Here is a 27,925-nt window from a genome sequence, read left to right as displayed (position 1 = left end):
CTGTCCGCACTGGGATTGTTGTCTGCATTAAGTCAGACCTTGGAAATATCTCTCCTAGCATTTTTCTCCACTTTGCTGTCTGTCTCACTTCTCCCAGTAGCATTCTGCTTCTATTTCAAACCTATCACATTTCTCCTGGGCAATGAGCGGAGATAGGTACCGCGCTGCAGTAAACTGGCACTGTGTGAGCTTAATCAGCCTCTGCTTTGGCCCTAGCCACTTTCATGACCCAGAGCATATGTGGTTAGGTGTAGCCTAACCTCAGGAGGCTCAGCTGGACTCAGCTCTGCCTGGGACAGTCTGCTTGACTTTTGGCTAGCTCAGTCTACCAGAAGTGATAAATGCTGGATTCAAGAAAAGAGGACCACAAGGCTTAGCTTTAGTCATCTCATATTGAGAAGTGATTCTCCTGGACTAGAGTGGGGAGAAATCTATAGTACTATCAAAAAACAAACAAACAAACAAAAAACCAATTCTGTCTTCAATTCTCTTCTGTTACTTCTTAATCATGAAGAAACATGTTTTGGTGTTGATCCTCTCAACACAACAGAACCAAGTGCCTCACACTAGGGATAAATTATCTTCAAGATCCAATTGGAAGCTAATACCATCAAGTCATAAGAACCCAGGTAGCCTATATGCTTTTGCCATTTAGGAAAGAGTCCCCTAACAGATCTCATAGTAAAATCGCTCATATTCTCCCATACTTTCTTCCAGAAGATGCTTAGCTAGTTCCCACCACAAACGATGGCCATTCTGACGACTCAGATCAAACGGCACAGATAACACATGGTTGTAGGATGTTGTAGCACAACTGCAGAAATTTCTTGAGGAAATTTAATTGCTAAACGGGAATTAGACTTTAAAAAAAAATAGAACGATCAAACCATTCCACTCCTGAAGTCCCTCGGCTCTGAGGCTGTTCTTCCATAGCTCTGACAAGTGTGAGGGTCCCAACACTTACTGACGCTGAAGTGCTCCCCTCATGGTGGTGATTTGGAAAGCTGCTTGCTTCTCTGTTTGGCTGCAACCCAAATTAGAAACAAGGAACTCGAGCCTATTACTCTGTTGCTATCTAAACCTGTGAGTAATAAGTTTATAATCCTTTTATAATTTGCAATTACTTTTATAAAAGTAATATATGTTCTTTGTACATTTTAATAACTAGAAGTAGTGAATTAGTAAAAAAAACAAAAGTCAAATATAATTTTATTTCCCAGAACTATATATTAACCTAATATATTTAATCTATATTTTTAAATTCTTTTTTCTGTTACTGTACATGAATTTTAGAATAATTTCTCACCTGCTTTTAAGTGTAATTTCCTTTCACATTTAGCACATGGAAGCAGGGTCATATAAAGACCTTCTGAAGGATCCACTCTGGGAAGCAGTAAGTTCTGCTAGAAAGCGGTTCTTCTGGCTTGTGCTCGGCTCTAACATGCCTGATATTGAGAGCAGGTTTCATGAGTAGATCCTTCATCCAGAGCTGATGAGCAGGTGCTAATTCTGTGTCAGAGCACTGGAGAGCTGCTCAGAGGCTCTGAGGGAACGTGATGGGACGTTGCAGGAAAGGGTGGACAGTGCCCAGAGGGTCCGCTGTGCTCTGAAGGTGGGCAGGCACTGGCGGTGACAAGCAGGCCACAGACTTCACTCCTGAGGCAAGCAGTTCTTGTGCACACTGCAATTCAGTACCTCCATTCAGTAATGCTGAATCCACATCTCCAGGGCTGCCTGGTGAAACCATCAGAGCCATCCCTTAGCAATGGCAGCTTCTGTGCAGGGAGTCTCAGTGTTTCTGTGTTTGTGCGTTACACAGGAAGGGCTCTGAATGAGTGTTTCATACAGGTCTGCAAAGGGTCTCAGTGAAGTCAGTGCTTCCAGAGTGATGTGAAAGCCTAGACAAGCCTCTGGTTTCATTTTCTTTGTTTTACTACAGTTTTTAGGTTGAAAGAAAATGCTTGCCAGAGCCCTGAATTCAAAGTAATTTTCTCTGGGAGACTGTACTTGTTACTGACTTGAAATTGTGTTGCACTTAAACCTTCCAGGTGGCATCTCAGAGAGTAAAGAAACAGAAGGCTGGCATAGAATTTCCTTCTTTCAGTGTGTTTTCCTTATCTGTCTCTGCCTAGGTTACAGAATGACAGTGTGCACCAGCCCCAGCCACAGGCAGTAGAGGTCGAGGCAGCTCCAGGTTCCTCAAGAAATTATCCAAGGGACAAGCCATGGCTGGGGACTTCAGCACAGCAGGAACAGGGCTGTAGCTGGCCCACCTCCTCCCCTGCAGAGGGTGCCATGGAATGCCCTGATGGAGACTCCGCACCTAGTCTGGAGTGTAATGGACCAACAAGTAGTAACCATTCAGCACAGCACAAAAGTGGCGGAGGTGACAACTTAGACTGGCTTGACCTCATGGCATCTCCTGAGATTGAACCGAAGAGCCGTGCTGTGTCTCCTGAACTGAAAACAACTGAGGAAAATGTGGCTTTGAAAATCCCCAAGAAGAGATCTCAGGACAAGGAGAAGCCTGGGCCAGGGCACAGGAAGAAATTATTAGAAACTGGACATCTGCCGTCATCAGGAGCCGTGGATGCTCCCTTAAGGCCGCACAGTAGCGAGAGTACAAAGGCGAGGAAGGCAGCGGTTGTATGTGAAGGAGCAGGACAGGGTGATGAACCAGATTCTGGACTGACTCATGTGCCCCACAGTCTCCCCAAACTGCGGAAAGAGGGGTCCCAGAGCTTGTGTAGAAGTACAACCCGGGTGCGATCACTGCCACCCACAGTCCCATTTCCCTCGTCTGAACCAGAGAAAACAACAGGAACACCCAAAAGAAAGAGACAGAAATCTCCTGCTCGGCTGGGGGAGCCTGAACCTGAGAGTGTTGAGACTCCACTGGTGAAACTGGCCAAATTCACTTTCAAGCAGAAGACAAAACTGAGCCACTCCTCTGAGGGCCTCAGCCCTGTGCCTCCCCATTCCACTAAAATAGCAGTCCACAGTTCTGAAGTTCCCCAACAAAGAACAAGAAAAGAAGCAGCTGTGCCTGTGGAAGGCCCAGGAAAGCTGACATCTACCTCAGGAGACAGATGCTCTGACCAGCTGCAGGGACGGACAAAGGAGCTCTCAAGGCAGTCACCAGAGAGAAATCAACCAAGAGAGGAGTGGGAACAGAAGCCTGAAAGAAGGGTTGTTCAGCTCGATGTGGAGCTTGGGAAACAGGCTGGGCCTTCCCATCTAGCTTGTGAGAGAGACAGAAAGGAAGGGGTTTCCTGCGGCAATAAAAGCAGCAAGGTTCATGCTGGCACATTAGCCAGACTGGCAAATTTCTCCTTTGCTTCCCCACCAGAATCCAAATCAGAATCCCTCCCTCCTGAAAGGAAGGACCTCCGGGAGAGAAGCCACAGTCCTCCAGCAGCCCCAGCTCCAGTGCTTGGCCAGCGAAGACAGTCTTTTCAGCTGCAGCCATCCACTGAGAGAGCGAATTTTTCCACTCTCTCTCTCTTCACTCTCTCAGAACTAGATGACGAAGCATTAGATTTTGACTGGGATGAAGAGATGAGAAAAAAGCCATAATTATGAAAAGCAATCTAGCCAGAATTGTCTTCCCCAACTCAACCGAGTGCCTTCAAAGGGTAGTGCAGTATTTATAGGTGTACACACAGTGTATATTAAGTGCCATGCAGAAGTCCAGCTCTCTTGTTGGGTTTATAATTTCGGGGTTAGCTTCATGATTTAAAATGCTAAATAATTCATTTCAGTTACTGTGATACCAGCCCTTGGGATGAATGAGTTAATGATTCATTTCACAAAAAGTTTTTCACATGTCTTTGTTTATGTTTATTTGGTTGGTTTTTATTGTATTGTTTTGGTTTGGGGTTTTCCTTTTTTTTTTTTAAATACAAAAGTTATGTTCTAAGTTGTCTCTTTGACTGATCCAGGCCAAATGGCAAGAAGGGAGCACCCATAAATCTAACAGGGCAGATGAGTGTTTTCTGTTCTCTATTTTGCTTTGTGTTTTCTACTCAGTCTCCGTGGAATGTGGTGAGTGTTTATTAACATTTGGAATGACTTGCCAAAATCATGTGTTTTTCTCAGACTTTTGTCTTGATTCTCATGCATCAGATCGAATGTGACTGGTGCATTTCTGTCTTTGAGAAGTGTGCTTTCATTCCATGGCATCATCAAGGCAAGTCACACAGTGACTTTCTGAGCACTGACCTTTTGGACTTTCTCTCTTTTCCCCTTGACCAGTACTCCCTGGTTTGATTGTCTTTTGCTCTCAGGTGCCTACCTTCAATACACCTTCAATCATGTGGTTCGAAAGGAGTGTGAACCAGAACTCCAGCTGTAATGGGTCACACCACACCAGGGTTAATATGGAAATGTTACCCTGCTAAGCTGCCATTAGTATCTTAAACTAAACCAAGCAAATTTGGCTTAGGATATGACTTAGAAGTAGAATGCTTTTCTAGTGTGTATGAAGCCCCATATTAAATTCCTGGCACTACAAAAACTAAATATGTAAGCAAAATAAAATAAAACAAAAGAAGTTTCTGTTTCTAGTGGGAATAGATGGCTCAAGTTCTGTTCTGTGTGTTTCCAAAACCCTTTCTTGGATTTTAGCAGGGGTTTGGGGGGTTCTGTCCTTACAGCTTACTTTGAAGTGTGTATTTATAACAGTGATTGATTCTTTTAGAGGAATTTTGGGACATGAATTGGTGTGGGACAATTGTCTGTATTCTGTCAATTATATTTTAAATAAACGCTGATTGGCCAGTAGTCAGGCAGGAAATATAGGCGGGACAACCAGACAGTAAGTAGAGGCGGGTCAATGAGAACAGAAGAATTCTGAAAAGAGGAAAGCCCATTCCTCTACAGTCCTGGCCCAGCCAAAGAAGAAGCAAGATGTGACTACCTCGCTGAATAAGGTACCAAGTCACGTGGCTAACATAGATAAGAATAATGGGTTAATATAAGTTAAAAGAATTAATAGGAAGTCTGAGCTAGTGGGCCAATCAGTTTATAGTTAATGTAGACCTCTGTGTGATTTCTTTGGGACTTAATGACTACGGGAACCATGCAGGACAGAAACCTTAGCCAACAATGAATAGTACTCAAAACTGTATGTTTTATGATATTTTACTTCATGAAATTCACACAGAAAAAAAACACAAAAGTTTATGAACATCAGTTTTCTTAAGCATTTAAAAATTAATTTCCAAATTGACTATCTTATGAATATATGTTGAATATAAATTACTTTGGAGTTTTCAAGCCCCTCAAACAGCTCATAAAATTTTTATACAAGGAGTAATTTTAAAATTTATTATATTCTCACTTAAACCTACTCAAAAACATTGAGACTATGGTTTAAGTAATGTATTTCTTCAATCGTTTAATAACTTTCAGGCATAATATGATTCTGAATATACTCCTAACCTTCTATCAGTTGCTATTTTTTTCTTCCCTGGGTTTAAGCAGACTTCCTAGAACTAAAGAGGAAAGTAAGGATTTGGGATTTTTTTCCCTTTGGAGGAGGAAGTATACACACACGTGTGCAAGAGCACACTCACCATTGTTGAACATGTGGAGGAAGACATTGATGTTGGCATCTATCTCAAATTCTTCCACCTCCACAGTATGTACCCGACCGACTAGCCAAGGTCAAACTGTGATTGAGAACCTGCCTCAAAACCAAAAGCAACCCATAGTGGGTGTTTGGGAAATTGTTCAGACTGTTAAGTGCTCTCCTTGAAAGCAAAAGGGCCTTGCTTCAATTCCCAGAACCCATGTAGAAAAGCCAGATGTGATGGAGTATGCTTGTAATCTCAGTTCTGGGCAGTAGAGGCAGATGGACCCTTGAGGCTTGCTGGATAGCCAGCCTGGCCTACTTAGTAAGCTTCAAGCCAGTTAGAGACCCTTTCTAATGCAAGGTAGATGGCTCCTGAGGAAGGACACCCAACACTGACCACTGATTATCCCATTGATACCCACACATGAACATGCATCATGCATGCTTGAACACACAAACAGAAGCAGAGAGTAAACTACCCCATGAATGAAATTTTTTTAGACCACTCTATGTTTGGTTGGAGCTTTAATACTATGGCATGGTTAAACCATGAAAGCAAGCATTTACCTCAGGTGTGTCTTGGTGTGGAAACAACCTTGGTTTAACGTGGGGTTTTTTTTCATAATAATGTGTAAACATTGCTTACTCTTTGACTTCTCAGTGCCTGCTGACACACAGGGAGGAGATACTACACCCAAATTGGCAACTGGGTGAGTTAACTTCTATTGTCTTTACTGTCATCAGTGATCTCATTCACAAAAGCAAAAATGCCAGGCATATCTAAGTGTTGTTGAGGGAAGCAAATAGGAAACAAATACAAAATGGGAAAACTTCAGAAGCTGACCTAAATAAAACTGGCTTTGCTGTAAGCCTCTCTTGAAGGATGAGAACTAGTCTAACCACCTGTCCATCAGCTGAAAGAAGCAAACATCAGCTCTCCCCTCAGCCTCTCCCAGGGCTTCTGGATCCTTGTCACTGCTTCTCAGTGCATGTACTTGTCCTGCCCCCACCATAGCTGTCCTTTGTGTCGAAGGCTGGTGTAGTAATATGGGCAGCGGTGGGGCTGCGTCCCCAAACACCCAAGCCACCTGCCCTGCCCGGCTAGCTTATGCCCCGAAATAATTACACAGACACTGTATTCATTTAAACACTGCTCTGGCCCATTCCTATCTAGCCTCTTCTAGGCTATCTCTCGCATCTGAACTAGCTCATTTCTTATCATCTGTGTAGCACCGGTCTTACCGGGAAGATTCTAGCCTAAGTCCATCCTGGGTCGGAGCTTCATAGCGTGCGTCTTCCCTGGAGCAGGTAGCATGGCGTCTCTCCTGCGTCTGCTCCGGAGAGAAGAGCTGTCGAGTCTGACCTCACTTCCTCTTCCTCCCAGCGTTCTGTTCTGTTTACTCCACCCACCTAAGGGTGGGCCTATCAAATGGGCCTAGCAGTTTCTTTATTGCTTAGCCAAAGAAATCAACAGATTGATATGACACTCCCACATCAGGCTGGTGTGCTCCAGTCCCCTTTCCAGATACGCACCTACCTTCATCTCACTGATTTTGGTCTGTTTTTTGCTTTTTATTTCAGATTATTGGTTCACAGAGAAGGAAGGGTGTAGGTGACCATGAGACAAAAACAGGCACAGCAGCCTGGGCTGAGTGAGGGTGGGGACAATCTGGTCAGCCTCCTACATCCCTATATCCCAAAGGCTTTAAGGTTGTAGGAACTATAAGTCTAATTCAGGGACTGGTTGGAACAGTAGATTTCCAGATGCACTTGAATCACCTTTTCCTAGGCACCATGTAAGCTAGCTGAAGACTGCAAAACAGCTCCAATCACACAAGCCATTGCTGACAATGTTGACGTACAGATGAGGCTACAGAACACGGAGGGAGCTGCTGCTGTACTGCTGAGTTCCAGCTACACTTGCTCATGTATACATTGATCTCCGTAGCTATTGGAAATACTTAGGTGAGAGCCAAATGGGGGGAAGAATGAAGAGGGTGTTAAAATACAGTTTATGTTTTTCCAGATATTTTAACTAACTGTACAGTTGCCAACAAAGTAAAGACTAGATCCACTTTGAGGAGACAGAAATACCTAAATGCCGGGCCTGCTTTAATCCTTAGAATTATACAGAAGTAGCAGTGCATAATAATTTCATACCGAAAGTATTTTTAATTATGTATTTTATCATTGTTAGAAAACTATTTTTAAAGGTGAAGAATCAATCCACGCATCATGGCTATGTTCCTATAATTCTAGAACTCAGGATGTGGAGGCAAGAGATTTGTGAGCTTTAGGCCAGCCTAAGATGTGTGAATAGACAGAATCCTGGGCTATGAAGAGAAATCCTCAATCCTCTTATAGTAGGAGGGCTGCTTGTTTGTTTCCTAATTGCTCAGCCCCGAAATAATCATACAGAAACTATATTATTTAAATCACTGCTTGGCCCATTAGCTCTAGCTTCTCATTGGCTAACTCTTACATATTAATTTAACCCATCTCCATTAATCTGTGCATAACCACAAGATCGTGGCCTACCAGCAAAACTTCACTGTCTCCAGCAGTGGCTCCATGGCTTCTGCTAAACTCCGCCCTCTTTCTCCCAGCATTCAGCCTAGCTTTCCCCACCTAGTTCTGCTCTATCCAGTCACAGGTCCAAAACAGCTTCTTTATTACTTCTTTATTAACCAGTGGTATTCACATCATACAAAGAGGCATCCCACATCACCCTCACCCCGAGTGTGTGTGTGTGTATGTGTGTGTATGTGTGTGTGTGTGTGTGTGTGTGTGTGTGTGTGAAACTCATCCTCTAGAACAGCTGAGGGACCTGGCATATCTGAGACTTGCTTTGCCACCTTCAAAGGAGCTCAGTGTAAGTGGGGGAGAGACACAGCAGGTCCCTGGAGAGGCCACTCCTGTATAGCTAGACCTTAGAAGCATCTGAAATACACTTATCTGTGAGTGGAGACTGCCTGAAAGATGGCCCAGCACTTGTTACCCAGCATCTTACTTCTTCAGGAAGGCCTCAGAACCATAAACTTGTGTTCACTGTACTTGCACGTGTGTATATCATGTATAACATGTGTAATGATATATATATTATTTCTCTTCTGAAATAATCAGTCATTGACTTAAAAAAAACTTTGAGCCAAAATTTTTCCAGATTTGTATTAAATGTTAATTTTCCAGCTAATAAGTTTTCACCATAAGTTTTATTATATGACTTCATTTGGTCTTTACAATAGTCAGTACTACTATTTTATAAATGAAGAAAATGCTCCAACATTTAAGTTTTTTATTTTTTAAATAAACATACTTTATTCACTTTTCATTTCTTCATTTAAATAGTGACTATAAATAAAAGATGAAAACTATCTATTGTTTACTATGTGCTAGCTTTTAGCATATTAAAAGTATTTTTAACTCATTTAATAATTTTGACAGCATATAGTTTGTCTTGGATGTTTAATGACTGAATATCCCAGGGCTCTTTTATATCCTGGCCCATTCACTTGGTACCTGAATCTTATGGCTCTGTGTACCCATCTGTCACCTAGTGGTCCCTACTTGAGCTCTTGACTCTTATCTACCTTGTAGTTCGTGTTTCTATTTGAGTATCGAAAGAATATTGCAACCTCAACATACTTCATATTCTGAATTACAGAGATTAGCTATAGCCCCCTGAACTTAGTCCTTTCCTAGGTTCATCTACCTCAGAAAATTAGAGAGCGACGACAGTCCAGTTGTTTAGACCAAATCTTCAATGACCCTTGAAAATTTACTTCCTTTTGTCTTGTCTACTAGCAAAGCCTATGGAATATGTGTTTGGTGTGTATCTAGAATGCTGACACATCTCACATTTCCTTTTAACACACCAGTTCAACCCCCCTTCAAGCTATCCTCACAACAAAGAACTGAATGTGCTCCTCCCTAGTGGGACCATCTTACTTCGTACTTCACACCGCATACATCACACCCCATGCTCATTCAAAGACAGTCTTCCTCATAATGATCTCTAAGGCCCATGAGTTGGCCTTGGGTACCATATATCCATGCTGCTCTTCTCATGTCTGAATGGGATCCAGCCACAGAATCTAGTACTGGCTGTCCCATCCCTGTTCCCTGCCCTTCCCCTGTTTATCACCCATTGAGACTGATCTGCACCAAAACAAAAAGCAAAATAAGACTCTCCCAGTGAAGCCTATGCTAACCCATTGGAAACTGTAAAATATCTCCATCTGGCCAGTCCTCTAATCCATGACATTTTTAAAATCACTTACCATACTATAACTTACTGATTTGTGTTCTATGTTACCAGTTCTATTCAAGGGTGTGGAGAGGCTAAAATAAACAATAGAAGAAGACCAATTGCTCCCTCCAGATCTACTTGAACTCAGAAAGATCCCCACCTACCTCTGCTTTGGGAGTTCTGGAATTAAAGGCATGTGCCATCACACCCACCTCCCCCCACCCCCACCCCCCGCTCTTTGTTTTTAAATGGCGTGGAAGACCTGATACTTGGGTTCCTTCTAGCAGATCTACTGCTAGAAGCTGAAGCTCCTAGCGGGTCTGACAAAGCAACTGCCATTGGCACTGAGTTGAATATGGGCAGGGCAGGATCTGTCCAGTCTTTGTAGGATATACTAATGAAGTCAGGCGCTGGGGGAGCATGCATTTAATCCCAGCACTTGGGAAGCAGAGGTAAGTAGATCTCTGAATTCGGGCCAATCTGGTCTACAGAGTGAGTTTCAGCACAGCCAGGGCTACACAGAGAACCCTCTGTCTTGAAAAACAACCAACCAAAAGATGCACTAATGAAGATATGAAAGGGGTCACCTCTTTGCTTCCTTTAAGTCTTTAAGTGTGGAAGTAACCTCTGTCGCTTACCTTGAGATGTTATAGTCTTGCCTCAGAGGTGTCTGGGGGCAGCTTGAGGAGTGTCCCCTACTATATACGTGTTGGCCACAGTTAAAGAAAGCAATTTTATTATACAGCTGTATTACCATCCTCCAAATATCATCCATTTCAGATTAGATAGATAGATAGATAGATAGATAGATAGATAGATAGATAGATAGATAGATAGATAGATATCTCAGAGATTATTGACATGATTTCTAAATCCACTGAGAGGTAAGCCTGGGCCAGGAGTCCAGCTTTGTCCGCAACCAAAAGTTAACTGGAATACCTTGGTGTACTTGGGAAAGTAAAGAGAATGCTCAGCTGTGGGCTCAGCAGGTGAAGGAAACACCTGGGCAGGACCACAGTGGTTTAGCAGGAAGAGAGCTTCACCAGGGCTGCCAGACTCTGCCTTACTATATTTATGTATGTACTACAATTTTTTAAGTCAGTGTTTCTCTGGGTCAGGTAAGAATCTCTGTGTGTGAAGTGTTGTTCACTACAGAAAAATGAGAAGGTTGAGAAGGTGCACCAGGGTACAGAAGGAACCCAAGTATCAGGTCTTCCACACCATTTAAAAACAAAGCGGGGGGGGGGGGGGGGCGGGTGTGATGGCACATGCCTTTAATTCCAGAACTCCCAAAGCAGAGGTAGGTGGGGATCTTTCTGAGTTCAAGTTGTACAAAGTGAGTTCTAGGACAGCCAGCAGCTACACAGAGAAACCTTGAAAAACTAAATAAAGTGAGAAAGCAAGCACAATCCTGCATAATAAAAACCCAAACCTGGGAAACTTAGCAGCTGGGCTAGGTCTGGTTGTTGGCTCCTCCCTAATGCAAGGTCAATGCATGAAGATGGGATTGTCGGAGTCTTATTTTCTGACACCTGTGGTGGTCAGGGTCCTTTAGAGTACAGAACCAATAGAAAAGAAATATTAAAACAGTTTATTAAACCAGCTTACTTCAAAATAGTAAGAACAGCTGAATCACGCTTGAGAGGTTGAGAATCTCAAGTAGCTGCTCCGTCCTTGATTCTGGGAGCCTCGGCCGTCAGAGCAGCCCTACAATGACAGTCTCACCCCGGAACACTGAAGAGGCTGAAAACCCACTCAACACTTGTTCAGTCCAAGTCCAAATTAAATCTGGTACTGAAAATGGTGTGTGTGTGTGTGTGTGTGTGTGGTGGGGATGGCTGTTCCTAGAGAGCTGTTGGTCCTAGTCACCAATAGAAACCTGGAAACACTGGGCTGGAATCAGCTAAGGAATCAGCAGCAAGAGGGACAAGGAACTCAGTGGCAAGAGAGATGACCAAATGTACAAAAGGTGAGTAACCTTCCTTTGGCCACGCCTCTTGTTTTTTAATCTAGGCTGCCCCGATACTGCATACTGCTCACATGTGGGGTAGGTTATCCCGCATCACTTAAGGCAATTAAGAGAATTCCTCACTCTTTGCTGCAACTACTTCAAAAATGGAGAGCCTTCTCAGCAATCAGACTGCCAGCCTTCCCGAAGATGTCAGCATGACTCTGGAGGGCGCACAGTCACTGGGAAGGGCCCCAGAGGGACTTCAGTCCCACCTATGTAAAGCTGAGTCTCCTTGGAAAGACAATGAAGGACTGGCTACTGTCTGAACTATCTGCAGTCGTGTTCGGAGCCATCAAGGGCGTTTCCCTGGCTTCTGTTACAAGATGAAGTCTGTGTGTGCTCACATTGTGTCAGCATTAAGGAGAATGGTCCCTTGGTTGAAATCCAAAATTTCTTTGACCCACAGGGCTCGAATGAGGACAGGTATTGCTTGTTCTGTCTCTCAAATTCAGAAGGATGAATTAATTCTCAAAATAATGATAGTGAACTTGTTTCTGATTCAGTGGCTTTAATTCAACAAGCCAGTACAGTTAAAAAGAAGGATAATAGAAGGTTTCCAGATGCCGTCTCTGTGTGTGAAAATGGAACGGCGAGGCAGGATGCTGAGTAAGACCTGAGTGGCCCCGCTCCAGAAACAGAACCCTGGATTGTAAGTGTGACTTGTGATGTCTTTGGGGACAATGAACTTCTATTTTAAAAACATCCCTCAACTGAAGCTCCCTACTCAGGTGATTCTAATTTGTAGCAAGTCGACCCTGAGACCAGCTGTCTCACATGAGAACAATCATATTCCATGGCAAGGTGAGGCCTGAGGAGAGTATGGGAGGGTGAAGATAGCGTGAGGAGGAGATGACCCCTGTAACCTCTGCACCTTTGTCATCATATTAGGCATCACACATATATGTTTATGGACACACATCTTTAATTTATATATACAAAATAGACATTATATAGACACTATATAGGTAAATAACTTACACAGAATTATGTTAGAAAAGTGTTACTAAACATGCTTCATAGATGGACACAAAACCCAAGATGATGTTCATATTTCAAGGTCACAAGCCAACAAATTCATTATTATACTGGAGCGAGAATTGTGTGGTTCCAAAGGCAAGGTCCTGTTGTAGATGTGAACTACTCCACGACACCTCCTAAAGAAGTCACCCTCCAAGGCAGAGCGTGATAGAACGGCCAAGGACATAAGGATTCTTACCCCCCTCTCATTCAGTAGTCATTCACTTTCAGAAGAAAGAATGGGGTCACAGCCTTCTGGTGGCCAGGCTAGGTGCCAGGCTGAGGGTGATTCTCATGTGCACTGCATGCAGACCCTGGCAGCTACTTATGTGGTCCAAAGCAGAGAAGTCATTTTCTGCCTAGACTCGGGCCCACATCTAAGACATAGTGCATGGAGACTGCAGAGCAGCTGTGCCTGGAATGCTGTGCAGCCTCGTTCATGGAGTAGGAGGCCCGAGGACCCCAGCTATGTGCACATGGAGAATTTAGTAGCCCTGGAAAACAGCTCCGCAAAAGACTTCGCTTATTTTTTCTTCAAATGCACCCAGACTTTTCCATAGGGGACGTTTCCCTCAGGTTTCACAATTGTCCTTCGGACCACTGTCCTGAAGGGGCTTTTGTTTCCTGACCTTGCAGGAAACAAATTGTTCTCAGAAGCTGATGGATGGGCAGCCTTGGAATCAGAAGCTAGGCCAATCCATCCACCACTAGGGGGCATGAAGTCCCCGGTAAAGGAACCTGGATGGCTGCAAATGCACAGTGGAAGATCTCCTGGCATTCAGATCTTATCCTGAAAGTATTTCTTCCAATATCGGCCTTATTTGAACACCTACAGAAGAGGTGTGCCATTTGATAATTTTGGAAAAATTGCTTCTTCTGAAAATGGGGGGATGGGTAGCCCACACATGGAGGCTGCAGCAGAGCTCAGGTTCCCTGAACCAAATGTTAGGCCTGTTCTGGAGAATCAGCATTTACTAATGTGACACTTCAGGAGGGGCTGAACAGGGAGTCACACTCCACAGACACGAGGTCCTCAGAGAGATTTTGCCCGTCAGTAGCAAACAACAAGACAAAAGCCAGAATCTCCATAAGCAATAGGCACTTTAGCACCCACACAAATGTGTGGGTGGGACTGGCCACCAAATGGAGCTGTGTTCTCTAATTCCATGGCTTCTGCACATCAAGAAACAGCACATACTGTATACTGCTTACTATGTAGGCAGTGCAGAAATAATGGGTCTCTGCCTGCTGAACATTACTTTCTACGGAGAATTGTATATGCTTGGGGACAAATCTGATATTCCTGCATAGTATGTGACATACTACATACATAGCTTGTGGTCTTTTCAGCTATCTCTCCCTTCCTCTTCTGTTCTACCTGAACAGAAAACTACAGTGCAGGTCAAGGTTGCCCTTGGTAAACTTCAAGGTTATCCTTTTGTTTTGCAGCTCTGAGAACTGAACCTAGGGCCTTGTCCATACAGTGTTCTAATACTGAGCTACATTCCAGCTTCACACTGGTTGGTGTGTGGGTGGGTGGAGATTCATTGTGTAGCCTTGGCTCTCCTGGAACTTTCTCTGTTGACCAGGCTGGCCTCAAATTCAGATGTTCCTGCCTCTGCCTCCCGAGTGCTGGGATTGAAGGTCTGCACCACCACTGCACATCTCACACATTAGTTTTTATTTATTTATTTATTATGTATACAATATTCTGCTCCATGTATGCCCACACGCCAGAAGAAGGCACCAGATCTCATTACAGATGGTTGTAAACCACCATCTAGTTGCTGGGAGAATTGAACTCATGACCTCTGGAAGAGCAGCCAGTGCTCTTAACCACTGAGCCATCTCTCCAGCCACACATTAATTTTTAATCTGCCTTTACGTCCATGTTACTGGGATGTTGTAGGCTCAAGAGAACTACAATGGTTTTTCTAAGTCCCGTGATGTGATGCAGTGCCATGGTTTGAAGACATTTGCCAGCCTTCCTGACCAGGTTGCAAACATCACCTACTCACTAGCTCAAGAGTCCCTTGAGCTTATGTTGGCTCTTCAGGGCTCAGCCCGTCGGGTGCACACACAGTTAGTTGTCTGACTCATCCACAGAGGATGGGCAATCCACCCGGTGGAAACATGGCAGAAAGAGTCCTCTCACTTCCTTGGAAACAGTGCCAATGGGACAGACAGTGGCCCTCTGCCTTTAGTATCCCTTTGCCACACCTATTCTCTAGTCTAGTTGTCTGACCCTCCCACTGACTCAGTGAGCTACTCTATCACTTTCAGCAAAATTCTTTTCTATTTAAATCCGCAAAAAAGAGTCTTAAAACTCTGATATACACAGGATGAAAAATTGATTAAGCCATTGATCATGTCCTTTAGGAGATCAGCGCCTAAATGGAAGAAAAAACAATACTCTCAGGGCATCTGCTGTGTTATCATCTACTGTACGAGTCAGACCAGCAGTTTACAAGCAGAGTATCTGGCTACAAGGAACTTGGTCTTCTGGAAGAATGAATACCTCTACAGGTAAAGGCATATTTATATAAAACAGCTTTAGATATTGTGCTGGATAGTTTTATGTCAACTTGGCACAAGATAGAGTCATCAGAAAGGAGGGACCCTCAGTTGAGGAAACTCTAGAAAACTGAGCTATAGGCAAGCCTGTAGAACATTTTCTTAATTAGTGATTGATGTGGGAAGGCCCACCCCATTGGGGGAGGTACTCCCTGATCTCGTAATCCTGGGTTCTATAAGAAAAGAGGCTAAGCAAGCCATGAGAAGCAGGCTGGGAAGTAGTACTCCTCCATAGCTTCTATATCACCTCCTGCCTCCAGGTACCTTTCCAGTTTCAGTTACTGTCCTGAATTTCTTTCATAATGAATATCTTTGATGATGTAGAGGTATAATCTAAATAAACCTTTTCATCCTTAAGTTGCTGTTGGTTATGGTGTTTCATGTGGTTGGACACTTTAATTGTGGCTTCCTGAGCCATCTTAGAAGGAGCATGGAAGACAGTGGTACTGAGAGTGATGTAGATTACAACGGTCTGGCTCAAGAGGCTTCAGAGCGAAAGAATATTAGAAAGTGGCCTAGAAAACGTTGTTGTGATATTTTGGAGAAGGATGTGGCTCCTTTCTGCTCTTGTCTAAAACAGTCTGCCTGGGATTAAATTGAAGAGATTTGGATTAAGGGAATTGGCAGAAGAGATTTCAAGACGGCGCAGTATTGACTCTGTCAAGTGGTTATTAACAGTTACTTTTATGCAGATCTATAATGTAAAGGAACAAACTGAGAAAGAAAAAGATGAAAAATGTACAATATGAGGAGAAAAGGAGCCCCAGGAAGTATACTGTATCTAAGTCCAATGCTCAAGGAGATAAAAAGTTTAAAGAAAAGCCTGATAAATGAAGTAAAGGGAATGGTGACCTAAGGGAAAGACCCCACCCAAATAAGCTTCCAGTTTGTGGAAAGGAACTACAGTGAAGGAAACCGTGGAAAACAGAAAGCTGATGCAGATGTAGTTAAAGGACAGGGCCAAGTTCCAGTCCCATCAAGGGGTAGAACTTTGCAGCTTTGACCTTGTAGTTCTGGGTTTAGAGTCAAGATTTCAAGAAAGGGGATGTAGATTCTCCCTCTGTGGCTAAGGAAAGCCCCAAAGCCAGGCCTATGTTGGGGTTTTCTTGTATGGAGGTCAAGACAGGCAATTGTGTGAAGCTATGAAGGTGAAGGTTGGATTATATTGGAGACTCCAAGTGTCGGGGAGTCGTGAGATACCTGCCAAGGAGAACAGCTAATGAGGTGTGGAACCAGACTAAGAGAGAGAAGTGTGTTACAGTCTACAAATCTGAAAGGAACTAGAGATCTGAGAAGTCTTTGATATCAGACATGGAGATGCAGACTTTGGAGCTTTCCCTGCTGGTTTTAGGTTTTGCTTTGGTCCAGTATTTCCTCACCATGCTCCTTCCCTTCCAATTTGAATAGTAATGTATATAGTCTATGCCATTATATGTTGGAAGTATGAGATCTGCTTTTTGATTTTGATTTTACAGATTATAGATAAGAGATTGCCATGAGTCTCAGAAGAGACTTTGAACTTTGGACTTAAACAGTGTTGAGACTGTTATAGGCCAAGGGAACTTTGAAGTTAGACTGAATCCATTTTTACATTATGACAAGGTTGCAAGTCTATGGGGGCAGGGAGTGGAATGTGGTTGTTTGAATAAGAATGGTTCCCACTGGCTCATATATTTGAATGCTTAATTATCAGGAAGTGGCACTATTTGAAAAGATTATAAGAATTAAGAGGTGTGGCCTTGTTGAGGTGTGTCAACTGGGGATAGGCTTTGAGGTTTCAAAAGCCCATGCCAAGCCTAGATTCTCTCTTTCTCTGCCTGTGGATCAGGATGTAGAACTCTCAGCTACTGCCCCAGTGCCATGTGTGCTCCCCACCGTGTGTGCTCCCCACCGTGTGTGCTCCCCACCGTGTGTGCTCCCCACCGTGTGTGCTCCCCACCGTGTGTGCTCCCCATCATGGTGCTCCCCACCGTGTGTGCTCCCCACCGTGTGTGCTCCCCACCGTGTGTGCTCCCCACCGTGTGTGCTCCCCACCGTGTGTGCTCCCCACCATGATGAAAATAATGACTGACCCTCTGAAACTGTAAGGAAGCCCCCAGGTAAACGCTTTCTTTTACAGAGTTTTCTTGGCCATGGTGTCTTTTCCCAGCAATAGAATAGTGACTGAGACAGGAGCAGGAAGGAGAGCCCAGGCCAGCCTAGGTGAGACCGGTGTGCTGTATAATTTTTCTTGATGCTATAATAAAGGATTGCAGACCCTGTAATTTATTCCCTACAGTTCTGATGCTAGAAAGGCCAAGATCAAGGCACTAGGGGATTTGCTTTCTGGATGAGGTTGCACCATCTTCCTATGGCCTCACATGGAAGAGGATCAGCAGATATTGGCCTGGAAGCATTCTGAGAATTCTCTTATATATCCATTAATCACACTCATGAGGTCAGGGCCCTTGTGCTTAGTCACTTGCCCTGAGGCCCAGCCTTTTGACACTGCAACCCTGGAGATTAGGCTTCCATATAAATTTTGGAAATACATGCATTTCAAATGATAACACTGTTTTGAAGAAGTGGGCCATGATATTTGAGTCAAACCTTAAATGTAAGACTAAATCAAAGGCAGAGGCCCCGAGAAAAGAGATAGTATTTCCTGTGTCAAAGGTCACAAGGTAAATTCATCATGGTGTGGGTTAGCTGATTAAGCAGCTTGCTGTTGCTAGAACCACTGTGTTCCCAGGGAAGAGCAATAGTGTTGATGTGGGCAGACATAAAAGGAGGAGGCTGCAGTGGGCAAAGGAATAGGCTCAAAATTTTACAAGACTCATGCGCAGGGGTAGAAACTGGAATACGTGCTGAGGATAGTGGAGGCTGATATGGACCAGGGATAAGAAGAAAGATTCTGTGGAACAGATCACTGAGAACTGGCATATTATCATTTTCATTGCTGTGACAGAATGCCAGACAGAAACAACTTAATGAATGAAAATTGTATTTTGACTCATGGTTTAGGGTGCAGTCCATTATGGCAGGGCAGGAATAGTGGCTGGGACTGGCTTGGCCCATGGCACTGGAAGCTTGTAGCATAACTTCTTCACGTTTCTTCAGACAAGAAATCAGAGAGGTTGGCCTGGAACTGCAAGCAGACTATGAATCCCCAATGCCCACCACTCCAGTGGCCTGCTCCTGAAAGGGTCCACAGATGCTCCAAATAAGATGGGAAGTAGCGTCCTGCACATGAGCCTGTGGAAGACATTGGACATTCTATAACAGCTAGAGCCCATGCCTGTCTAGAGGAATGCTCATGTGACTATCACATTTTCCTCCAGAACGCTATGTACTAGCATGTAATAAAGGAGAATGTCCTAGAATGAAGACTTGGATTTCCATATGAAGACAGGCGTCTGGGTTTTTGGAGGTGTGTGTCTCCAGTCTGTGCAGGAGGAACACAGTGGAAAGCTGTATGTGATTCAGAGGGAAGAGAACATATTAGGATGAGCTATAAAAGTGGCAGAATCCAAGCTGGCTTAGAATCAGCTACGTGTGGATCAAGGGCTATTTCATGCCCCGAAGCAAAAGGCCTTTTAAGTTCAAAATATGAACGAAACCTGTAACTAACAGAAACTTCCAAGATAGTCACTTCAGCTAGCCTCACTGTGAGCTCCAAAAGCTTTCCCCATCTCTGCAGTATATTGCCATACTCTCTTCCTTAGGAAAGTTTGTAAGTGTTACCTAATCGTTTTAAGGGGAAAACATGACATCACAGCTTTTCTGTTTGGAAAACATGTATTCAATAATTGTCACGGAGTCTCCTGGGATGGGTGTCATTGCTACCCACTTACATGTGGGGAAATAAAGAGTAGAGCTTAAGATACTCACTTGAGGTCACACAGACAGCTGGTGTGGTAAAGCTGAGGTCCGAATTCATCAGCTCTTCAGCTGTGATGTTCGGACCACACATTCTATGGACTCCTTGGAAATCATTTCTCGTCATTGTGGTTAAACCTGAATCCTGCCTCACCGTCCAAATTAATGTTGCAGTCATAATCCTCCACAGCCCCAAAGCTGACTGCCCTGGGAGAGGGGGCATTTATGTTAGCTCTCTTATGTTAAATGAAGCCATGCAGCCACCAGAGACCATGATGGGGTCCGAGGTCTGAGGTCTGAGGGCCATGCTGCTGGGGTGGCCTGCACTGCCACCAAGGCCACAGTGATGTCTAGGCCCAACCTGCTGCCAACAGCCATGTCTGAGTTCATAGTCTAAGAATGTTGCAGGGTGCAAGAAGTGACTTACGGTGTGTAAATGCAAGTTATGAAGGTCTGAGGATAAAAAACTTAAGTGATGACAAAGGCAAGTGATTTGAGACATTTGAAAAATGAAACACGTTCCAGATTTCTCTCTCTTTATGCTACTGTTATTTTAGGAATCCAGAGGTCCATAGTCTTAACATTAATAAATAAAGTTTTAATAAGCTATCAATCCACCTCTGACGGAGCACTAAACACCATACTATACCACCATCATCACAGCCACAAGATCAAGATTTCAAATTTCTGTTGGTGGTTTCCTAGCTATAGACCTCAAAGATACTTTTCATAGTGCAGAAACATCTGCCACAGCTTTCTGTCATGAGTATACTGCTGTTTCTAATGTGTCTAAAACTTATGTTTTCACAAACTCAAAGAATTCTTGTAAGCTTCAGGAAGTCGACTTGGATTCACTTGAACAGATCAGATGTACTTCAGATAAGTGCTGTCAATCAACAGCCAAAGCCCCCACCACCTTTCTCTGGTCTTGACACCCTCTTCCCTCATTTAACAGGACCTAAGAAAACCTTTTTTCCTAAACTTAGCCTTGTCCTCTGCTCTGTCAACATCTTGCTAGGTGACGGGGCCCAGCATAATGCCTGAATCCTAACACATGGTCCTGCCACAGCTGGCGTCTATGTTGAGCTCTGTGGATGGGAGAGCTGGCTCTGCCCCTCGCCTGATGCAGCAGCCAGAGCAGCCCTCACCTATCACACAGACCCACGTGCAGGGCTTTGAGTTGGCACACGCCAACATCTACCCCATCTATGGCCTGCTGGGGCACATGAAGGGACTGATCCTGCGGAACTGTAGCCTCAGGATCTCCATGACTTGGGCAACAGTAGGACAGCCGAGAGGAGTTTGGGTGGGCGTCCAGTGTTGACTGTGTCCCAGGGGTCAGAGGCCTTGAACCAGACCAACAGCTCATTGCAATGATGAACATTTGTAAGGAAAGCTGAGTCACACACTGCAGCTCCCAAGGCCACTAAGATGAATGAAGAGGCCATGGAGAAACAGGAAACACAGGAGTGAAGTGCGGTTTTGTTGTTGTTGTTTTTAATTGATATTTTTAATTTTCTTTTGTTGGGAGAGGACACAGGTGAGAGGAGCATGGGGAGAGACTGGGAACAGAGTAGGTTGTTGGAGCACATGTTGTGATAGTCTCAGATTAAAAAATTACATTAAAAATGGGACTTTGTGGTACAGCATGATCTATAAGAGCAATGTCCATTTAAGAAGAGGTTTGAACACTGACGTGTACAACAGAAAGACCTTGTGAAGACACAAGAAGATGGTCAAGGAGAGATGCTGAGAGCTCCCTTCACTCAGGGAACCAACCCTGAGGACATCTTGATGTGCTGACATCACTCTTCCAGCCCCAGCCCTGACAAAAAGAATGTCTGGCCTTAATACCCTGCATCTCTGATACTTTGTCCTAACAGCCCTAGAAAACTAATATGGGTTTTCAGTTGAAAAAGAACAAGGGGAAGAGGAAAAACGGGGTGGAGTGGGAACAATACCATTGTTAGTGAAGTCTATTCATATTAAAATTCTTAAAAATCTGTGAAAATACATCATTGTCTCAGATAAATGATGTTTTAAAAACGAATCATCTGAATCTGTTTCTGTAACGGGAGTAAAAGCAGAAAACATCTCAATGTGCACTGCAGTAGGACCCGGAAAAGCTGTACCAAAGGAAAGGGCAGCTTGATTAAGACCACAGAGGGTCCGCTAACCAGCTTTCTCCTCTCTGGTGAGCCCGCAAAGGCAGCCATGAACATCAGGGGATGTGGATGCACTGATGCTCAGATGAAGCGGGCAGAGCGCTAAGGGCTCAGTTTCCTTGGATGGCAGCAGCACTTTCATTAATAATGGATCCTGTGTGTTCTCATGTCTTCTGGGTTTCCTACCAATGCTACAGTTATTGGTTTGAAACAGGAGACTTCCAGTAACCGCAGGCAATTGAGAGATTCTTAGAAAGCATGATGCTGCATTCCAGGGGGGAAACTATTTCTACCATTTATTTCCTAAGAAAATTCATGTTTGATACTGGCATGCAGGTGACCTGATGTTGGTTTGCAAGTTTTCTTCATGTTTAGGATCCTAGAAGTTACTGGAGCCTAAGGCTCTAGGAGGCCTGTGTTCTGACTGTTGTAGACAAGAAGTAAACTCAGAGCAACCGAGCTACAGGTCTGAATTATTTTAGGGCTTTAATGAATTCATTGTTTTGACCAAGTAGCTTTGTTTTCAGCTCTGTCCTATCCTTTGAGAGTCACGTGGATTGGGGAGAGATCTGGGTATAGTGATGGCCTTGCAAACACAAGGACCTGAGCGCAACTCCCAAAACACCATTAGAAAAGAAAAGGAAAGCCTGGTGCCGTGGTACATGCCTGTATTCTCTAACCCTGGAAGTAGGAATGAAGAGACAGGTGGACTGCCAGCGCTTCCTGCCAGCCAGCCTAGCCTACTTGGCAACTTCCAGTGTAGTGTACATCTGCACACATCTAAGCACGCACGCCTGTATGCAAGCCATACATTTTCTGTTTGAACAACTTAGTTAAATGTTTCATTTTGACTGAAGTTATTGTCTCGTTTCTCTTTACGCAAGAGAGGGCCTGCTCTACAGCTTGCTTCTTCCACACTGGAAGGGGATGGCGCTCTGTCTCAGCTGATGTGACCTAGGTATGATGGATGTCCTTAGAAAAACCCTTCTCAGTCTGGGTGGGGGCCACCAACACCGAGAGAATAAGGTCCATTTCATGCAAGTGCTCATGGGAAAAGGCTACTTGATTCAGATTTGGGAAAAAGGGGAACTTTATAACTTTTAGAGACAATATACAGTGGTTGGCATTCAGTCCAAGTTTGAATCAATGAATAGGGAAAAAGTGGGGGCTGGGTGGGAAAAAGAGCCACAAACTCAGGGTGGAAATTAAAAAGAGAGAAACAATTTTTTCTTTTTCTTTTGTTACTATATGTATTTGGTCTGCATGTATGTCTGTGTACCACTTTTGAGCCCAATGCCGAAGGATTCCAGAGGAGAGTGTCAGATCCCCTGAAACTCAAGTTACTGACAGTTGTGGGTTATCATGTGGATGTTGGGAATGGAACCAGATCCTCCAGAAAAGTAGCCAGTGCTCTTAACTGACAAGCTATCTTGAAAAGGATGCAAAGAGAAAGGCAGAGAAAGATGTGCTCAGGTGCAGAGATAACGGCATCCGTTAGGAAGCAAAGCTCAGAGACAGGGTTTCGACAGAATTTCATGATATTTTATACTTCGTTCTTAGGTTTCAGGATACCATGGCCTCAGAAGCTGTACTATGTTGTTTACCAAAAAGCAAAAGAAAAACAAAAGCACTAAAATTACATCAGCAGATAAATAAACTTCATCTACAGACCACTGAGCCACATGAACCTTGTGTTTTTGGATAGTGAGGGAATGTACTGCCCTGTTGATAAAGCCATACAGCATCTTGTTAAGGCCAGGCAGTGGACTCCACCAGTCACAGCATCCTGTTAACACCAGGCAGTGGACCACACCAGTCACAGCACCCTGTTAACGCCAGGCAGTGGACCACACCAGTCACAGCATCCTGTTAACTCCAGGCAGTGGACCACACCAGTCACAGCATCCTGTTAACGCCAGGCAGTGGACCACACCAGTCACAGCATCCTGTTAACACCAGGCAGTGGACCACACCAGTCACAGCATCCTGTTAACACCAGGCAGTGGACCACACCAGTCACAGCATCCTGTTAACGCCAGGCAGTGGACCACACCAGTCACAGCATCCTGTTAACTCCAGGCAGTGGACCATACCAGTCACAGCATCCTGTTAACACCAGGCAGTGGACCACACCAGTCACAGCATCCTGTTAACACCAGGCAGTGGACCACACCAGTCACAGCATCCTGTTAACGCCAGGCAGTGGACCACACCAGTCACAGCATCCTGTTAACTCCAGGCAGTGGACCACACCAGTCACAGCACCCTGTTAACGCCAGGCAGTGGACCACACCAGTCACAGCATCCTGTTAACACCAGGCAGTGGACCACACCAGTCACAGCACCCTGTTAACGCCAGGCAGTGGACCACACCAGTCACAGCATCCTGTTAACGCCAGGCAGTGGACCACACCAGTCACAGCATCCTGTTAACGCCAGGCAGTGGACCACACCAGTCACAGCATCCTGTTAACGCCAGGCAGTGGACCACACCAGTCACAGCATCCTGTTAACGCCAGGCAGTGGACCACACCAGTCACAGCATCCTGTTAACGCCAGGCAGTGGACCACACCAGTCACAGCATCCTGTTAACGCCAGGCAGTGGACCACACCAGTCACAGCATCCTGTTAACGCCAGGCAGTGGACCACACCAGTCACAGCATCCTGTTAACGCCAGGCAGTGGACCACACCAGTCACAGCATCCTGTTAACGCCAGGCAGTGGACCACACCAGTCACAGCATCCTGTTAACGCCAGGCAGTGGACCACACCAGTCACAGCATCCTGTTAACGCCAGGCAGTGGACCACACCAGTCACAGCATCCTGTTAACGCCAGGCAGTGGACCACACCAGTCACAGCACGGCAGGGATGCAACAGCGGCCAGAGCCTGATGGATCCAACTCCACATTGTGCCTCTTTCTTCCCAGTAATTTCTTTGTGTGTGCTCTCTAGGTAGAAACCATTCTTCTGTCATGGCTTCTCTTCAGCGCCTTCCTGGGAGACCACCTAAGCAGAAAAGATCAGTTGAAGAAGAACAAATAGACAGCAAAGGAAGATTTTCAAATTTACTGCCACTCATTGGTCTTTCTTTATTAGCTACTGAGACTTGGATCAGTTTTCTGCTATCTACTGATTGGGACCATGGCCTTCTCTTATGTTCTCTGCTCTTTGCATCTCAGGTCATTGCAACTGCCTTCCTAACAATGTAATTAAAGTAGCTCAACTCTAGTAAGAGTCTAAATGAGCATTAAGCACTTGAACTCTGGTGTGCTTTGCAGTGTGTTTACCATTAACATTATCCTGAAGGCAGCGATGAACTAAAACTCTGTCAGAAGAGTATAGGGTTTTTGTTTTGTTTTGTTTTGTCTCTGCTGGGAAAATACAGAATTATTTCATGTGACCATGAGTGCGAATTTGGAAACACATTATTGTTTTCATATCTTCCAGGCCCCCAGGCCTTCCCAAATGAAGAGTCTGGAGATTCCTGGGACCACCAGTTTAGAGATGTGTACGTGAGTTGCTCAGAGGATGATCAGAGGATGCTCGGACACCTGCTTACAGGCCCCAGCGAGCTCCTCAGCCAATGCATGTGCGGCAGAATCTCCATGCAACTGAAACGAAGGAGTTAGGAGTTTCAACTTTCGTTCAACTTTTCTTCAAAGTCTTTGTTCCTTTCAGGATTCACCGAAGTGTTTTCCTTCCAATGTTTGCACTACAGACAGTGAAGCTTCATTTCCTGGAACCACAGGCTGGACGAGAGCCAACTCAAATGCACCCCTGGGCTTCCGCTGGACGAGCGTTCAACCCGCAGACTGGAAGCTGAGGTCTTGGATTGCTTTCTCATTTCTACCAAGTGTCAGGTCACTCTATGCTCCCTGACATAATTGTCTTACCTCATGCATAACAGATGGCTTTTAGCCCATTTCCTCACTCAGACAGACTTCTAATCAGCTATGAAAAACTGCTGTTATTATCTCTCCACTTAGAAGATGCTGGTGAAGAAAGTGAGAAGCGTGGCTGTGGAGTGGTAGTCTAGGGGTCATATAGGGAAGCAGCTCAGGAATCTGGGCTTTATTAGTTGGGGGAGAGAAAGTCCAGAAAATGTGAAACTTCAGCCCATTGGTAAATGTTTTCATTAATATAAAGGAAATAAAAGCGTTGTGCGTGCCTGTCTGGCTTTTGCTGGGGTTTTGAAGATGGGCTTGGAAACAGAATTCTTTGGGAGGTCAGTGTAAGCAGGGCAGAATCCTGGGGTTCATCAGACTCTCCCGTTAGTCTGCAGGGGGAGTCAAGAGGTTTTCACTTACGGAAGGGCCAGTCTTTCAGTGAGCTCACTGTCAATGCTCCTGAAACCCTGTGAGGTAAGCCAACCACTAGTGCGTACTTCTCTATTACTCCTTCCCTAGCAGAGGAGAATTGCCCTCTGTGCTGCATGTGGGATCTGTCAGCTGAGCTGTGGAGAGAACAGACAATGGAGCCCTCTGTATCACTGCAGAACAAGGGCGGAAAGCCCTGATTTTCACACAACCACATCCGAGACCTGGCATCGCCTGGGGGTAGCCCGATGATCACTTCATAGGTCACTTAGAGTTTTGCACTATAAAAATCTCTACTTTAATTTGAAAATGAGATCTAGCCTCATAAGTTAGGGCTTGAGCATGTGTTTGCACGCATGTGTGTGATGTGCGTGTGCATGTGTGTGTTTGCTCACATTTTTACATAGGTTTTGCAATACTGAGAGTTACATGACCAGCTTCAGGCTTCTGTCTGCCCCACTGAGGTACAACAGTAGGCCAGTTATTCTAAATACGTTTTTTCCTCTTTTCATATGTACTCTGAGTCTATTGAACAGATGCATTCACTGTGTTTCAATATTTTACTGCACGTACTCAGTGCGTGGCTTACACAGAATATTTACTGAATAAATGACTGGGTTTGTGGCCTTTAAGCCTCTGGAATTCCGCTAATAAATACTTCTCAAGTCTGCATCTGCGATCCTATAGCTCACTCCTTTCTTCACAGGCAGTCTAGCAAGGATCTCATTCGTCAGCAGAAACTGTCTGCCTATTGCCCTAAGGTCCCAAGTTAGACAAGCATCTCTGCCTCGCACTCACAAAAGCGTGTATCCTTGCCATCTGTGAAAGGCTGCTGACTCTGAAATAACCGAAGCAAACCTACTTGCCAAATAACAAGAACAAAGTGCATGTTTGTAAGTCTGTAGTTTTTGTTTATAATTAACTTAGTGGCCTGAAAATTCAAAACTCAATAAACTGGCTGCAGGTTTCTGGGTCACCTCAATAAATGCTCGATAAAGCTGAGAAATAGCCCTCAGCCATGGTGGCACGTGTCTGGAATCCCGGAACCTGAGAGGCTGAGGCAACAGCATGGTGAATGCAAGGGCAGACTTGGATTACACAGCCAGACCCTGTCAAGAGATGGTGAAGAGGCAACAAGATTGTGTGGCTGAGCCAGGGATGGTGTGATACTGTAGACGTTGAAAAGGTCACTGTTTGCCCCTTTAAGCAAAAAGCTTACTTACCTCCCTGCAATAAACTTAGATTTAGTTCTGTAGAGAAAGGAGACAAATAGGGGTCAATGCTAGCCTAGGACAGATAAAGAAAGCATTCTTTGCATGCCTATAAAATTATAGCATGGTTTTGCCACATAATTCTGTGCTGTAGGCAGAAGGAAGGGTCAGGGCTTGTGAGATCTGTACTCTAGGCTGGAGGAAAGGTCAGTGCATGGAGTCTGTGCTCTAGGCAGAAGCAGCTTGCCTTCGGGTACCTGAGTTTAGGGAAATTGCTTACCTGAGGGCTGTACTGGTAGCCAGTTTTTCGCTGCATGATGGTTAGTGCCGATTGTCACTTTGACAGGATCTAGATGCACCAATGAGAGACACCTCTGGGTATGTCTGTGATGGATTATCCTGATCCCTTAATTGAGTGAAAGACCCACCAAAAATGTGGGCAGTGTCATTCCGTTGGTCTGGAGTCCTGGACTGAACCGAAAGGAGGAAGCCTCTCTTGGCTTCTAGACCTCAGACACCACCTGCTCCTGCACAGCACACTCCCTTTCACAGTGGATGACATCCTGTAGTCAGATTTTTCTGTCCTTCCTGCCAGCTTCCTAGTCACCACACCGAGACTTATTAATTATGAAAGCACGATCAATACCTTAGGCTTGTTGTTAACTAGCTCTTATAACTTAAATTAACCCATATCTTTTAATCTACATTCTTTTATCTGACTTGGTTACCTTTTCTCTGTTCTCCCCATGCTGCTTCCTCTCCATCTGTCTGTGACTCCCAGCATCTCTACCTTTCTTCTGAGCATCCTTGCTGCCACCAAAAACCCTGCCTAGCTATTGGCCATTCATCTTTTTTATTAAGCCAATCCAAGTGACAAATCTTCACAGTGTACAAAAAGATTATTCCACAATAGTTCTTTGCAAGTGTAAGGAAAAATAAGCTCTC

At 44.6% G+C, this 27,925-nt stretch overlaps 1 protein-coding gene across 1 annotated transcript in view; it reads left to right on the top strand.

The window, feature by feature from the left end:
* Positions 1-8,749, top strand: part of Mcm9 (minichromosome maintenance 9 homologous recombination repair factor) — an 80,397-nt gene extending 71,648 nt beyond the window's left edge. The window contains exon 13 of the mRNA XM_075945872.1: positions 2,133-8,749. Within this exon, the coding sequence (XP_075801987.1) occupies positions 2,133-3,576 (1,444 nt within the window). The 3' untranslated portion in view covers positions 3,577-8,749. The remainder of the gene's footprint in view (positions 1-2,132) is intronic.
* The last annotated feature ends 19,176 nt before the right edge of the window (positions 8,750-27,925 follow it).

Source organism: Microtus pennsylvanicus, chromosome 1 (assembly GCF_037038515.1).
Source record: "Microtus pennsylvanicus isolate mMicPen1 chromosome 1, mMicPen1.hap1, whole genome shotgun sequence".
NCBI lineage: Eukaryota > Metazoa > Chordata > Mammalia > Rodentia > Cricetidae > Microtus > Microtus pennsylvanicus.
The sequence above is the reverse complement of the archived record's forward strand: the minus strand, read 5'-3'. Positions and strand labels throughout refer to the sequence as shown.